Here is a 14,916-nt window from a genome sequence, read left to right as displayed (position 1 = left end):
GGGGGCACCTTCTCGGCCAGAGTCACTGCCAGCAAGTCCTCCGCTGCCTGCCGGCGCCCCCTTCAGGCCCGGAGCGCAGGGTGGCCCCGGTTCTGGAGGCCGGGGAGGGGGCGCCAGGCCGCGTCCCCGGCTGAGCCGCTGCCCCGCCGCCGCCCGCAGCTTCCCCGTGATCCTGTCCATCGAGGAGCACTGCTGCGTGGAGCAGCAGCGCCACATGGCCAGGGTGTTCAAGGAGGTGTTTGGGGACCTGCTGCTGACGAAGCCCACGGAGGCCAGTGCCGACCAGCTGCCCTCGCCCAGCCAGCTGCGGGAGAAGATCATCATCAAGGTAGCGGCGCCCGGGCCGCCCTGTCCCCTCGTTTCACCTCCGGTGCCTCGGGGGCTTCCTGGTAAAAGCCGCTTTGTTAGTGCGCGGCCAGCGTCCCCTGAGAGGCTGTGTGCACGGTGCTTGGAACTGCCCTGTCCCACGGCAGGTGCCTCTTTGCTCACTATCGCGCATCTGGGGGACACCTTCGCCCCGTCCCTCTCTGCCTCAGGCCCTCTCGAGGTGCTGGGGCTGTTCCCAAGACCCAGCTTCTGTTCTTGCCCTCGGGAGCTCCCCGTCTAGTATGGGAGGTGGACTGGAGGTGGACAGCGGCCCCACAGGGCTGTGCGTATGGGGTGCTGGGGGTGGCACACAGGGTGCCATGGGGAAGACTGACAGCCGACCATGCCGGTCATGGAGAGGGGTGGCATTTACTGGGGTCAAGAGAACAAATGGCTTAAAGCGTGTGAGGCCAAGCCTCACGTGGCAGAGAATGTGCTAGGAGCTTGAGCTCTGGTCCACAAGGTTGCCAGGGCCCTAGGGTCCTCTCACCTTGTTCCACAGTCTCCCAGGGAAGGGCTTTCAGATGGGGTTCTGTAGACCCCCTGAGAATCCACAGATGGAATTGGGGGGGGGGCAGGTGAAGTTAGGGCAAAAACGTTGCCTCTTTATTTTTATTAACACGTAAGTCAAACTTAACATTTCCTTCCATCGTGAACACTGGCAACAAGCCACTGGGAGCTTTGTCACCCACAGAAATCATGGATCCTTTCATATCACTTTTACAGTTGCTGTAAATATCTCAGAGTAACGCGTGCTTGTCACTACTTTGAAATTACGGTGGTTCTTAGATCTCTGCTAGATCTTACATAAGGTGTTAATAAAGAAGCATGTCTGTTAGTATATTCAGGTATTTTCTTTTTTGTTTTCATTTTTTAAAGTTTATTGAAGTGTAGTTGATTCCCAGTGTTGTGTGTTGCGGGTATTTTTGGTTTACTATCTTAATAATTTCAAGGTCACTGGTTTTTCGGAGTTCCGTTATTCTGAGAAGTGGGTCCATGGTCTTCCCCAGACTTCACTGGGAGGTCCATGGCACAGAACTGCTAACTGCTCTGCCCCAGGGTCCCGTCCTTTCTGCTTCGATGTGAGGGCACAGGCACATTGAATTACGAAGTCTCTAGCTGGGCAGCCACTGGTGAAGGAGAGGCATGGATCTCGTTGACACCTGGCAGGTTTATAGGAAGGATGGACAGAGATTGACTAGGAGAAGGCCCTTCAGGTTTGGGCGTGTAGCATCCATGAAAGTGGGACAGTGTGAACATGTGGCAAGTTCCCTGGATGGTCACTGGGCCATGAAGCAGCATTGGGGACATTGCCTGCCTGCCAGGAGGTAACGGTCTTGTGGGGAGACGGACTCCTAGGCAGAGAAGCGCTGACCAGTGAGGGGACTTGGCCTTGGAGGGGAGGATGCTGGTGTCCTCAGGGGTCAAAGCACCAAGCTTATTTGGAGGAATTGGCTAATGTCCTAGCGGATTTCACTGAGACGCCCAGGGAAGCTTCTAGGGTGAGGAGGGCAGGACGAGAGGTGAAGGGGCCTCAGCCAGGATGGGTCCACGGCTTCTCAGGTTTGGTCGGCGAGTCTTCAGGGACCTCCTTGCATCTCTCTGTCCCCAGCTCACCCGTGGCTTCTATAGGTTTCTGTTAGGACAGCTCTGCATGTCCTCAGGGCTTTTCCAGCTTTTGTTTTAGGGTTCAAGGCGTTGACATCCCCTTTCAGAGTACACACTGCCCCACCCAGTGTGGTACTTTGTGGCTCACCCTCTTCAGTCTCAGGGAAGGGGGTCGAGGCAGCATTTGTGACACAGGGTGTGCCACACACGGGGCTAAGCCTGGTCACAGGTGTTGTTCAGTCTGATGGCAGCCCTGCAGGACAGTAACCCCAACCCCCAGCCCAGGGGACCGATGGGGACGTCTAGAGCTTGACTCAGTGGAGGTGACACAGTTAGTTCCTGGCAAAGGTGTAATTCAAGGCTGTTCAAAACGGAACGTTCACGTTGTGTTGCACCATCTCCAGGCATCCTGCACGCCCACTGCCTCCTGGGCCCCGGCAGGGGCTGTGCTGCCCTCATCTTACAGGGGAAGTTACTGAGGCTGAGACACATGGTCTCACAGCCAAGGACACATACGAGGAAGGCGATCGGCCTTGACTTCAAGCCCAGGTCTGACTCCCAGTCCTGACCTCCCTCCACCAGGTCACCCCAACTGGGCCTGATCAGCGCCTGTTTTTTGTGGGCTGTCAGTACTCGCCCAGGTGGACGTCACCAGTAGTCATCGTCTCGGTTGTGCAGATGAGACATTCGAGGCTCAGAGAAGTGCAGCTACCTACCCAGCGTCACACAGCTACCTACCTTTGCACACGGGCCTTCTTAATCTACATCCCCAGTGTGCCTGTGCCCCCTGGACTTGGCGTCTGCGTGCTGGAGAGAGCTGGGCATCCTTGATTGACCAGATGTTTAGCAAGCACTCACTCACTGCCGAGCTAGCACAGGAGGTAGACCTTGCCCCCGTGGGGCTTCAGTTCTAGCAGGGGAGGCAGAGGACAGGTAGGTACACAGATGCACGTAGGCTAAAGAGCATGAATGTTAACTCCCAGGGCTGGAGAGTGGCAGGGATGGGGAGGGGAGTGGAGGGACACTGCCCTGAGGAGGAGACATGAAGCCCAGAGCTGAATGTGGTGAGCCAGGCAGAGGGACCAGACGGTGCAAAGGCCCTGAGGTGCCCCAATGCAGATGGACGCTTGGCTGATGTGGATGAGTGTTTGTTGCTGAACGATCCTGAGCTGGGCCGCAGGGAGCCAGGCCTGTGTGTTTTCCCCTCAGCATAAGAAGCTGGGCCCCCGAGGCGACGTGGATGTCAACATGGAGGACAAGAAAGATGAGCACAAGCAGCAGGGCGAGCTGTACATGTGGGATTCCATCGACCAGGTGCGTCTTCTCACACCCCTTCTCAGACCTCAGTGCATCCAGCTTTGCTGGAAAGCTCCGGGTGTTTTCCTGTCTTAATCCCGTTCTGTGCCATGTGAACTTGTCACTTTAATGGAATTTTATTTTTCTTTTGCATTACTATATTATTATTATAGTTATTATTATTTAGGGTCTTTTTAGGGCTGCACCAGTGGCATATGGAAGTTCCCAGGCTAGGGGCTGAATCGGAGCTACAGCTGCTGGCCTACCCCACAGCAGTGTGGGATCTGAGCTGCATCTTCAACGTACACCACAGCTCATGGCAACACCGGATCCTTAACCCACTGAGTGAGGCCAGGGATGGAACCAGAATCCTCATGATTGAGCCACGACAGGAACTCCTTCTTTTGCATTGTTAATGTTTCATTTTGAAATAATTTTCTGTTCAATGTAACATACTGTATGTTCTCACACATACAAGTCCAGAAAGCTCGCATGCGTTCTTCACCCGGCTTCCCCGAATACTAACATCCTCTGTCGTGGGAGAATAATCCTCGTGACCAGAAAAGGAACACTGGGCACAATACTACAGACTAATTTATGAGCCTTATTCCAGTTTCACCAGTTCGTCACGCATGTCCATTTTCTGGTCCAGAATCCAATCTAGCGTGCAATGATGCAGTTAGTTGTCTTAAATCCTTAGTATCCTCCGATCTGGGTCACTTCCACTGGAAACATTCTTTTTGGACGAGAATGAGGGATTTTGAATGCTCACACCACTTCTCATATCCCTTAACCTAACGTGTAGTCCTTCTGAATATATTTTTATGTATTCATTTCTTAATTGAAGTGTAGTTGATTTACAATATTGTGTTCGTCTCCGGTGTACAGCAAAGTGATTCAGTTTGATATACATACATTTCAGATTATTTTCCACTATAGGTTATTACAAGAAATTGAATGTAATTCCCAGTGGTCAACAGTAAATCCTGTTGCAAATTAAGTCGTATTTAAATGTTGAAGAAAAGGTCCCTAGACAAACTGGCTGAGAAATCCCGAAAGTCTTAAAAAGTGGATAAAATAGAAAAAAAGTCACGAGGACACAAAAAGCAATCCAGTCATTCATAAAAGTCTTCTGATTAAATGAATATGATATTAAGGTATATTTATCCTTAGATAAACTGTATAAGAAGTCCTGAAAATGCCAAAAGATCCCCAGAATAAATAAATGTTTTAGAAGAAACATGTTCAAGGGGCTCGGAGTCTGTGAAACTAGCAGGGAAAGGCAAGTCCCCAGTGAATTCCAGGGTGATGCCAGGCAGGGGCCCTGGGCCTCAGAGACTCTTGGGGAAGACCTAATGCTGGTATTGCTTTGTAGAAATGGACCCGGCACTACTGCGCCATTGCTGATGCCAAGCTGTCCTTCAGCGATGACATTGAACAGACTGTGGAGGAGGAACCGCCCGTGGTAGGGGGAGACCTCCTGTGTTGCTCTTCTCATCCTGTGGGGGGCAGGCCTGGACGTACTCAGTTCAAGGAGCTGCTGCTTTGCGGATGGTCTAGGGCCGGCCTGGCTCTTCTCTGATTGGCCGGCCGGCGCACAAGCTTAACCAATGAGGTTCAAGAGTCTTTCCTACTCTGAGAAAGGCCTGATTGGCCTGTGATCCCTGGGGATGATGCGGAAATTTAGATGCTCTGTCCAGCCCCACCCACTGGCCAGGATCCTGGCTTTCCTTGCCCTCTCCCCGCTGGTCTGCTGGCCATCCTTGGCACTATGTCTTCACTGCAGCCCGCATGGCATTATGGCTCTCAGACTTCTTGAACAGTGGAACTGAAGGCTTACTGGGGACCGACCTCCATCTCCCATGACTCGGGACTCCAGGCCACCACAGTAGGGGCTCTCAGGAGTGGGTGGCAGGGGAGGGAGGTCCTCTGAGGGTGAAGGCAAGCTGAAGCTAGCCCCCATCTGTCATCCCCAGCATCAGCATGTGCACAGGGACCGGATGGGTGGTGCTGGGGATCTGGTCCAGGTTTTCAGAAACTTCTCCTCTCTTGGTGGCCCAGAACACGCCCCCCACGGAGCTGCATTTTGGGGAGAAGTGGTTCCACAAGAAGGTGGAGAAGAGGACAAGTGCCGAGAAGCTGCTGCAGGAGTACTGTGCCGAGACAGGGGGCAAGGATGGGACCTTCTTGGTGCGGGAGAGCGAGACCTACCCCAACGACTACACCCTGTCCTTCTGGTAATGCCCGGCTGCCTGGAGCAGGCCCGCCTTTCCCGCGCAGCTGGCCAGATCGGGCGCAGCCTGTGTCCTCTGCCGCCCGGATGCAGGAAGGGCCGGCCGGCCTGGGCTGGGCCCTGATGTGGTCCCTCTCCCCGCAGGCGGTCAGGCCGAGTGCAGCACTGCCGCATCCGCTCCACCATGGAGGGCGGGGTCATGAAGTACTACCTGACTGACAACCTCATGTTCACCAGCATCTACGCCCTCATCCAGCACTACCGCGAGACGCACCTGCGCTGTGCCGAGTTCGAGCTCCGGCTGACCGACCCCGTGCCCAACCCCAACCCGCACGAGTCGAAGCCGTACGTGTGCTGTGTGCGCTGCTCGGGGGAGGCAGCTGCAGTGACAAAATGCCAACCTTGGGGCGTGCTGGGGCCTCCATTTCTCCGAGTCTCCTTACCTGGGCCCCCCGGGGTCTCTTAAAGTCCCCAGGTCGGCCAGTGTCCATACCTATGCCTGGTTCCTGTGCGGTGTTCGGTTCCTCTCCTGCCTCCTCTCCCTCCCTTTCTTCTGCTTTATCCCAAGGTCTTGGGCTTCGATTTTTAGAGACTAATTTTGGCCCAATGTTTCTGCTTCCAGAGCTCATTCCTGTTGATCTAAAAGCAAAAAAAAAAAAAAAAAATTGTAAGAGAATATCCATTAGGCCTTGTAAAGGATTAGCTACCAGAATGCACCTTTCTCTGGAAGACGTACAACTTTATTTTTACTTTTCTTGTCTCTTTTCAAACGGATTGCCTTAATATGTGATATTTCCCTTCTTTAAAAATAACCAAGAGCCCCTGTAAAGCCCTGTTCCCTGGGTTCTCTGCCTCCAATTTTCTGAGACACTGACCTGGCCGTGCCACCCTCTGGTGCTTGGGTCAGTGGGGACGGCTAAAGATGTAAATTGATCTACTGTCTCGTGCTCCAAGCAGACCCACTTACACGAACGCTTGGCCCAAGCTGCATCTGGGTCATCTTTTTAAAAACTGCCGTCTTGAGGGGTGTTTTCACCCAGGGAGGCCCACCATGTGGTTTGCATGGTGGGTTCCGGGGCTGTGTTTTGGGCATCCTGAGAACCCACTGTTGGCTGCCCTGCCGCCAGCCTCAACGGTCTCTCCCTCGGCCCTCTTCCCTGCCCTGTGCTGCAGGTGGTACTATGACGGGCTGAGCCGCGGAGAAGCGGAGGACATGCTGATGAGGGTTCCCCGGGATGGGGCCTTCCTCATCCGGAGGCGGGAAGGTACCGACTCCTACGCCATCACCTTCAGGTAGGCACCCCAGCTGGCACCCTCCGCGCTGTCCAGGGATGACTCAGGGCGGGCAGGTGTGGAGAACAACGGGGGAACCACAGGTGGGGGGCGGAGCTGGGCTGTCCCTCTGCCCATTGTGCCAACGACAATGATGACCATAACAATAGTAGCAACAGCAAACTAACAGGTGCTTTCCGTGTGCTGAGCCCTGGTGTATCCTCGAGACTAACATGTTTTGTGTTAATTCGTGCATCTTCCGGCAACTCTCTGGGGTCAGCATGGCCAGGATGCCCCTTTTTTGCAGTAGCAAACTGAGGCACAGGGAGGTTAAATCACCTGCTGAAACATGTAGCCAGTAAGTGGTGGAGCTGGGATTTGAACCCAGGCAGCGCTGGCAGCCCTGATGGGTGATGTTACAGGTCTCGTTTCCTCCCTTCCGCAGTTGACGCCCCACTGCCGGTGGGAAGGCATAGGGAGCAGCCACCTCCGGGGCTGTGATTCTCTGCATTTATTCTATCCCAAGACACCTGATTCTTCCAGTTCCCACCAGTGACAATGTTGGGCGCATCTCGACCCAGTTCATCATACTGCCCTCCACTTCCCCACCACGGTTTCCCTGCACATTCTTTTTCTTTTTCTTTCCTTTTTTTTTATTTTTATTTTTTTTTATTTTAGGGCCGCACCTGCGACATATGGAAGTTCCCAGGCTAGGGGTTGAATTGGAGCTGCAGCTGCTGGCCTACACCACAGCCACAGCAATGCGGGATCTGAGCCACATCTGAGACCTACACCACAGCTCATGGCAATGCTGGATCCTTAACCCACTGAGTGAGGCCAGGGATTGAACCCACATCCTCAGGGATCCTAGTTGGTCTGTAACCTGCTGAACCACAGCAGGAACTCCCTCCCTGCACTTTCTTGATGGTGATAGTAGAATGCCGGCTACCATATGTTGAGTTCCCAACTAATATTTCAGACACTGGGCTGCCTTCAGGGCCTCACCTGATCGAGTCCTTCACTGTAGCGCCTGAGGGTAGAGCTCATTATTGCAAGTTCTTGTTATTGCAAGTGAGGAAATGGAGGCCCAGAGAGGTTAAGTGACCTCTCTAGAGCCACACAGCCTCATCCTGGGCTGAGTCAGAGTTTCAGACTCAGGCCTGTCACCTCTAAAGCCTTGGCTCTTGACTGTGAGGTCTAAGCAGAAGGTTTGTGGGCCTTTGGGTATGTTGCTCAGCTTGCGTGGTGATGTTAAAAACTGAGAACTTGTGCTTGGAAACTCAGATCGCTTCTTATGAAAAAACGAGAGGAGGTGGGAGTTCCCTGGTGGCTCAGAGGGTTAAGGATCGAGCATTGTCACTCTTGCGGCTCTGGTTATTGCACAGTAGGGGTTCAGGTGTGCCCAGGCTGCTCCTGTTCTTCCTTTGCTGGTGGCCGTGCCCCCTTGGCCAGTGTGCCGGGCTGCCCCGCTGGGCATTTGGATTTGCCCTTCTTGCGCCTGTTAGCCCTGAGCTGCCTTCTTGGGCGGGGTTTTCAGGGAGTGGTCGCTGCTGTTTACTGAGGACCTACTGTGCGCCAGCTCTCTCCAGCATGGCTGTTTTGTGCTGCCATTGAGGGGGCCCTGGGCTTCTTGGCACTGGTATCTTTGGTGTCTTTGCTCTTTCCCCCAAAGTTCTTAATGAGAACTGGGTGGGAGTTGGGCATGTTTAATTCAACCTCTGTTGGAGCTCACGTCATGCTGTAGCCTGTCATCAGGATGCTGTGGGTACAAGTGACAGAAACCAAATTCGGTGGCTGAAATAAACAAGGTAGGGACGTACAGGCCATAGGCTGAGATGCTCGGGAAGTGAAACTGGCCTCCGACACACCTGGATCTAGCCTCACCTGCCATGCTCAGGAGACGAGCTCTGAGTGTCTTGGTGTCACACTCTGCTGGCTTTGTTCTCAGGTGGCTTTACCTTGGGGTGCCAGGACAGTGTCCGGCAGAGAGGTCAAGCCCAGTGGGGTACTCGCACTGTCCCTGCTCAAGCTGGGTAACTTGTTCTGATGGGGCACCTTCAAGCTGGCAGTGAGGTTGGGGTCACTTCACTGGAAGTACATAGATGCCGGGGGAGGGGGGGCTTGGCGTTCAGCTTATATACACGCACCATGCTCTGTTTGCCCGTGTGTCCTCCCCATGAGACAGGAGGCACCCTGAGAGCTAGAGGTCTTCTTTTTCAGGAATCAGTAAATGTTGGATAAGCACCTACTCTGTGTCAGGCCTAGAAATACAGGCGCGATAGAAACAGCCCAGCCCTTGCTCTCCTGAAGCCAGTGGCCTGGTGCGGATGCGAGCGGTCATCACATCACGTGACGCACACGCATCTCCCCTCCTTCCCTCACCCCCCGCCCATATATGTACAGTTGCCACGAAACTGAGGCTCAGGGAGGTGACCTGAACCCCTGATACAGCCCTCCTGTACCAGGCGCTGTTCTAGGCTCCGGGAACTTGAGGATAGGTTTCCCCAGGAGGGACGTGTCTGCTTTCAGATCCACGCAAAGAGGCGAGGTTGTTCAGAGTGACGAGGGCCTTCTTGGAGACGCTGAGACGCCCAGTGTTAGCATCTACTGTCTCACGGCAGCACGTCCCAGGAGGCTGGAAAGTACAACGCACGCGTCCAGCCCTGTTCCCGTCTCCCCTTGCGACGGTGCTCTCTCCCAAGGAAGTCTTGGCTTGGCTCTTGATATTTTCCCACCCATCCGTTTATTTCCTTCCTTGTGCGTGCTGAGCACACTGCAGAGGGCTTGCCCTGCTTCCCTAATGCACAGCGGTCCTGACACCTGGAGGCAGGTGCTGTGTGCCCCCACCTCTGTGGATGACGAAACGGAGGCTCAGGGAGGTTGGGTACCTGGCAGAGGAGCCAGAACCTGACTTTAACCTTAACGCTGTGAACCTCAGCACCCCAGAGTCTCCCTGCCCTGGGGAGCTTTTTCTAATGTTATAAAATTAACTTTATTCCATACGTGTATTCTCCTTACAAAAAAAGACATTGCAGTGAAGGCTAAAGCCCCCTTTGGTCTTCCCATCTCAGTCCTTCTTTTGGCAGAAAGCATAGCGTTCTAACTGGTGTCTCCATCAAGACTTAAATTTTTGTACCCCTGTCAGTAATGGTATGATTTCCTCCCTTTTTTTTTTTTTTTTTTTTTGTCTTTTTGCCTTTTCTTGGGCCGCTCCCGCGGCATATGGAGGTTCCCAGGCTAGGGGTCCAATCGGAGCTGTATCCACCAGCCTACGCCAGAACCACAGCAATGCAGGATCTGAGCCGCGTCTGTGACCTACACCACAGCTCATGGCAACACCGGATCCTTAACCCACTGAGTAAGGGCAGGGATCGAACCCGCAACCTCATGGTTCCTAGTCGGATTCATTAACCACTGCGCCACAACGGGAACTCTTGTTAGTGGCATTCTGTTCCATTTTTAAAAAAGTAGCAAATGGGATCATTCTGGAGTTTCATCCTGCAGCTTGTTTTATTTACTCAGCAGTATTTCTTTTCTTTTTTAAAAAAATAAACATGTAATATCACTGCACATAAGCTACTGAAGCAGGAGTCTTCTAGCATTTTTTACAGGACTTTTTCTTACAGGATGTATTTTTAAAAACAGTAAGAAGGAGTTCCCGTGGTGGCTCAGTGGAAACGAGTCCGACTAGGAACCATGAGGTTGTGGGCTCAATCCCTGGCCTCGCTCAGTGGATTACAGATTGGTCGTTGCCGTGAGCTGTGGTGTAGATCTCAGACGTGGCTCGGATCTGGCGTTGCTGTGGCCGTGGTGTAGACCAGCAGCTGCGCTCCAATTTGACCCTTAGCCTTGGAACCTCCATATACCGCGGGTGTGGCCCTAAAAGGAGAGACCTCCCCAAAAAAAGGGGGTATCTTTAAGGTACAAAATTTTTGTAAGATGAGTGGTTTGCCCATCATCACTGTGCTGTTGCAGTTTTAGTTTTAAAGACACTCTTGGCTGTGAAGTTGTGAAGTTAGGGTCAGAGTTACTTCCCCCAGGATTTCTGTTCTTACTGATAAAAGCTGTTAAGACTGAGGATTCTATTCTGTTTTGGATTTTTTTCTGCCTCTTAAATAGGCGAGGAAATAAAATACTTACCCTTTTAGAAAAAAAAAAAATCCACTGTGGCACCAGTGGGACCGTTGAAGATAAGACGTAAGGATTTGGGCATCAGGTCCCAGAATTCTAGAATAGAGGTGGGTAAACATTTTCTGTAAGGATCAGAAGATAAATAGTTTAGGCCTGGCAGGCCACATGGTCTCTAGCTGCTCAGCTCTGCCCCAGCGTGAAAGCCTCCACGGGCAGTACGTGAACAGGTGCACATGGCTGTGTTTCAAGAAAACGTCGTTTATATACACAGGAGGGGCGCCGGCTTGAGTCTGTGGGCCAGTGTGCTGACCCTCATCTGGACACGAGATGCTCCTGCAGTTGAGGGGGGGGAGAAGGGCAAGAGGAGGACCTCGCCGTCGAGTCACTCTGCAGTATTTTTTCTGTTTTGCGAAGACCCACGTCATTGAATGCCTCTGTGTGTGTGTGTGTGTGTGTGTGTGTATGCACGTGCTGTGTGCTGCTCATTTATCTGGTCCCCTCGGAGGGTTGACCAGGTTGTCTCTCCCTGATGGGACTTACCTGGGCATCACCTGGCTGCCAGGACGTCAGCCCCCTGTGGTCTCCCTCCAGGGCCAGGGGCAAGGTGAAGCACTGCCGAATCAACCGGGATGGCCGGCACTTCGTGCTGGGCACCTCCGCCTACTTTGAGAGCCTCGTGGAGCTGGTCAGCTACTACGAGAAGCACGCGCTCTACCGGAAGATGAGACTGCGCTACCCTGTGACCCCCGAGCTCCTGGAGCGCTACAATATGGTGCGTGGTTGACTCGCCCGAGATAGGGTGAAATGTCTTGTCCGAGGTTACCACTCACCTGTTTGGCAGACCTTGATGGAGCACATCACGTGTGTCCCACAGGGCTCTAGGCCCCAAATTGCACGTGGTCGACAAAGACCTTGCCCTTGGAGTCTAGTGTAGGGGAGACAGACAGTAAATGAAATAAAGTTTTAAAAAAGTATACAGAGCATACATTAGATGGTGGGTGATAAGTGCTATGGAGAAAAAGAGACTGAGCTGATGGTTAAGAGGGATGGGGACAGGGCTGCCCTTATGGGGGCTCTGGAAGATCTCAGTGACAAGGAGATGGGTGGGCAGCCACTGGAGGAGGCAGAGGCGAGAGCCCGCCCTCAGGAGGAGGAAGCAGGAGGAGCCAGTGCAAAGGTCCTGCGGCGAGCGCATGCCTGGAGGGAGGCCCAGAGAAGAGGCTGGGGTGGCTGGAACTGAGTGAGCCGGCGTGTGGTACAACTAGATAAGGATGGAACGGGGCGGTGCTGGGCCCCCGTCAGACGTGGGCTTTTCTTCTGAGCCGAGAAGAGCCCTGACCTGATGACGGTGTCTCAGTTCCTGCCCGACGAACTGACTTAGAAGAGACGTTGTGTTCCCAGCTGTGTGCCGGGAGCTGTTCTAGATACTGCGAGGATGTGGAGCACACACTGGGAAAGGGAGGTTCTAGGAAAGGGAGCTGGGGACACTCGATGGCACCATCACATCAGTAAGATGCCTTTGGACAGGGCGAGTTACAGTGAAGAAAAAAGACAGGATGGTGCCCTAAGGGAGGGCGGCCCCTCAGGCTGAGGCCAGACGGGTCGGGGCAGGCCTCCTGCAGAGGGTGAGCTCGGGAGCGCCGGGAGCTGTGCAGGAAGCCCATTCCGGGTGCGGGAGCAGGTGCGCCCAAGCCCTGAGGTGGCTCTGGGAGTGGAGCCCCTGCGGCTGGCGGGGCTGACGCCAGGGAGGGAGGCACACGAAGGGCACGATGGATCTTGTCTGTGCGCTGGTGAAGGTTTCCCGCTTCTCTGTGGAAAGAAACCCTGGTTTGTGGCATTTGCCAGTTTCCGTGGTGTAAGTGCTTCCACGGTGGCCAGTTTCAAGCTGCCGACGTTGAATGTGGGTCAGGAAGAGCAGTGAGCTCGCTCCCGCACCCCCGTGGACTTCAGGGTATTATGTTTTTACCAAGGGGCACAGCGCCGGGCACCTGGTAGGCGAGATGGGGGCCTCTCTGCTTTGGGGCTAACATTTCCAAGGGTGGGGAAACTCCTTAATAGCTTCTTCCTGTCTCCACCCGCGAGGAGAGTCAGCCGTGAGATTTCAGCTCTTGTGCGGGAGGGCGGGAAACCACGAGGATGCCTAGGATCCCTGTTCTGTGGAAGGGCTGTCCCAGGAGCGCGGATGGCTCCATTTATTTGTTAATTTTTCTTTGTTCTTTTTCAGGAAAGAGATATCAACTCCCTCTATGACGTCAGCAGAATGTATGTGGATCCCAGTGAAATCAACCCTTCCATGGTATAGTGCCGACCTTCCAATTCACAGTGGTATCTTGACATTAGATGAACGCGGAAGCCACCGGGGGAGGGGACAGTCGGGAAAACTGGGCCCCCCCCAAAAAAAATTTTTTTTTTTTTTTGAAGAAATGATGATTGACAGCATGACATCTGGCGTCTGGGAAGAGGTTAATAGAATTCCATCCAAATGCGACCGTTTCTTGCTATAATTCTGAGGTCTGATGAACCACCTTTGGGCCAGACAGCTTCTAATTAAAAGTCTTTCAAATGTTCCTTGCTCACCCACTGAGCCCGTGGTGTTTATAAATTCCATTTGGTTCAGTGACCTGTTCGCAGTGCGAAAGCTATCTCGTCTTCCCACCCGGGCTGCTGTGTAATTTCACGCAGGCAGGGCTGGATTTCACTCTCCGCCCGCAGCTCCTGGTTCCATCTGCAATTTAGTTTGAGCCTGTGGAGGAAGAGTGGTGGCGAGTTCTCTCTTTGGGGGGCTGTCTGGTACACGATGAGCGTACACCTCTCATTTAGGAAGGGGCCCTGCTGGTGGGCTCTGTAAAATTATTATTATTTTTTTAATAGAAACTGATACTCCTTGGCTGATGCAAATCCCTTTCAGCAAGAAACAAAGTCTTGAAAAGTTGTGGGCGAATGGAATTGTGTACGAGATGCATTGGGGACGTAGCTTAATAGCAGAACCTTTTATTAGGAGTGACAGATGCTTTGGTTATGAGAATGCCATGGCCTTGTGGCAGCCAGATGGCCGGGGGTGGCAGGAGCCGTGCTAAACTGAGGACACACAGCCCCTCTCGGGGGCAGCTACCTCCCTGTGAGCTGTGATGCTTGTCCACCCAGAGAGCAGGCCGGGCCTCCTGATTGCTCAAGGGCAGCCAGTAATCTGGATGTTTGATGTGACATCTCCCCGTTTTAAAATGCTGGCAACTAAACCAAGTTGCAGAGAGAGTCCTCCTGTACTGAGGCCAGTAAAACCCGGCTGTATGTGGAATTGGATCCCACGCTGCCAGACCACAGTGAATGCCTCAAAGTCCAATTAGTATTACTGTGATAGAAGAAAAAATGATGTAACAATTTTAAAAGGGACACTCGGGAAACAAGAAATATAGTGAGCCTCCGTCTCGCGGTCCTGATGCAGTAGCTGTCTGCATTTGGGGTGGTCCGGCCCCCTGGTCTTTGCCTGGAGACGGAGTTTCTCGTCACCCCCACCGGCATTTGCCACTTGTATTCTGCTTTTCTTCACCTGTCATGTGGCCACATGGAACTGTCTCCACTGCTGATTTTTTTTGTTTTTTTTTGTCTTTTGCCAGGGCCGCCCCCGTGGCATACGGAGGTTCCCAGGCTAGGGGTCTAATCAGAGCTGTAGCTGCTGGTCTATACCACAGCCACAGCAACACGGGATCCGAGCCTTGTCTGCGATCTACACCAGAGTTCACAGCAATGCCGCATCCTTAACCCATGGAGCAAGGCTGGGATCGAACCCGCAACCTCATGGTTCCTAATCGGATTCATTAACCACTAAGCCACAGTGGGAACTCCCATTGCTGATCTTCTTAATAGCTGTTTCGGTTGAACCCGGGAGGCCAGGTAATTTAGATGAAGTACGTGGGCTGGAATTTTAACTTTGAAAAAGAGTGTTTTTAATGCTGAAGAAGATTCTGGGTGGCTGTGGCCACTTAGCCTTGTCCCCATGAACGGCCATTAGG

General features: G+C 53.2%; 1 protein-coding gene across 3 annotated transcripts in view; it reads left to right on the top strand.

Annotated features, from left to right (window-relative positions):
• The window catches only part of PLCG2 (phospholipase C gamma 2), a 169,947-nt gene that overhangs the window by 103,824 nt on the left and 51,207 nt on the right, over nucleotides 1-14,916 (top strand). For all 3 annotated transcript variants that reach the window (XM_021093743.1, XM_021093744.1, XM_021093745.1), the window contains exons 14-21: nucleotides 160-328; nucleotides 3,184-3,288; nucleotides 4,646-4,735; nucleotides 5,332-5,507; nucleotides 5,648-5,848; nucleotides 6,677-6,796; nucleotides 11,498-11,678; nucleotides 13,131-13,202. In XM_021093743.1, the coding sequence (XP_020949402.1) occupies nucleotides 160-328; nucleotides 3,184-3,288; nucleotides 4,646-4,735; nucleotides 5,332-5,507; nucleotides 5,648-5,848; nucleotides 6,677-6,796; nucleotides 11,498-11,678; nucleotides 13,131-13,202 (1,114 nt within the window). The remainder of the gene's footprint in view (nucleotides 1-159; nucleotides 329-3,183; nucleotides 3,289-4,645; nucleotides 4,736-5,331; nucleotides 5,508-5,647; nucleotides 5,849-6,676; nucleotides 6,797-11,497; nucleotides 11,679-13,130; nucleotides 13,203-14,916) is intronic.

This window comes from Sus scrofa, chromosome 6 (assembly GCF_000003025.6).
Source record: "Sus scrofa isolate TJ Tabasco breed Duroc chromosome 6, Sscrofa11.1, whole genome shotgun sequence".
Lineage (NCBI taxonomy): Eukaryota > Metazoa > Chordata > Mammalia > Artiodactyla > Suidae > Sus > Sus scrofa.
The sequence above is the reverse complement of the archived record's forward strand: the minus strand, read 5'-3'. Positions and strand labels throughout refer to the sequence as shown.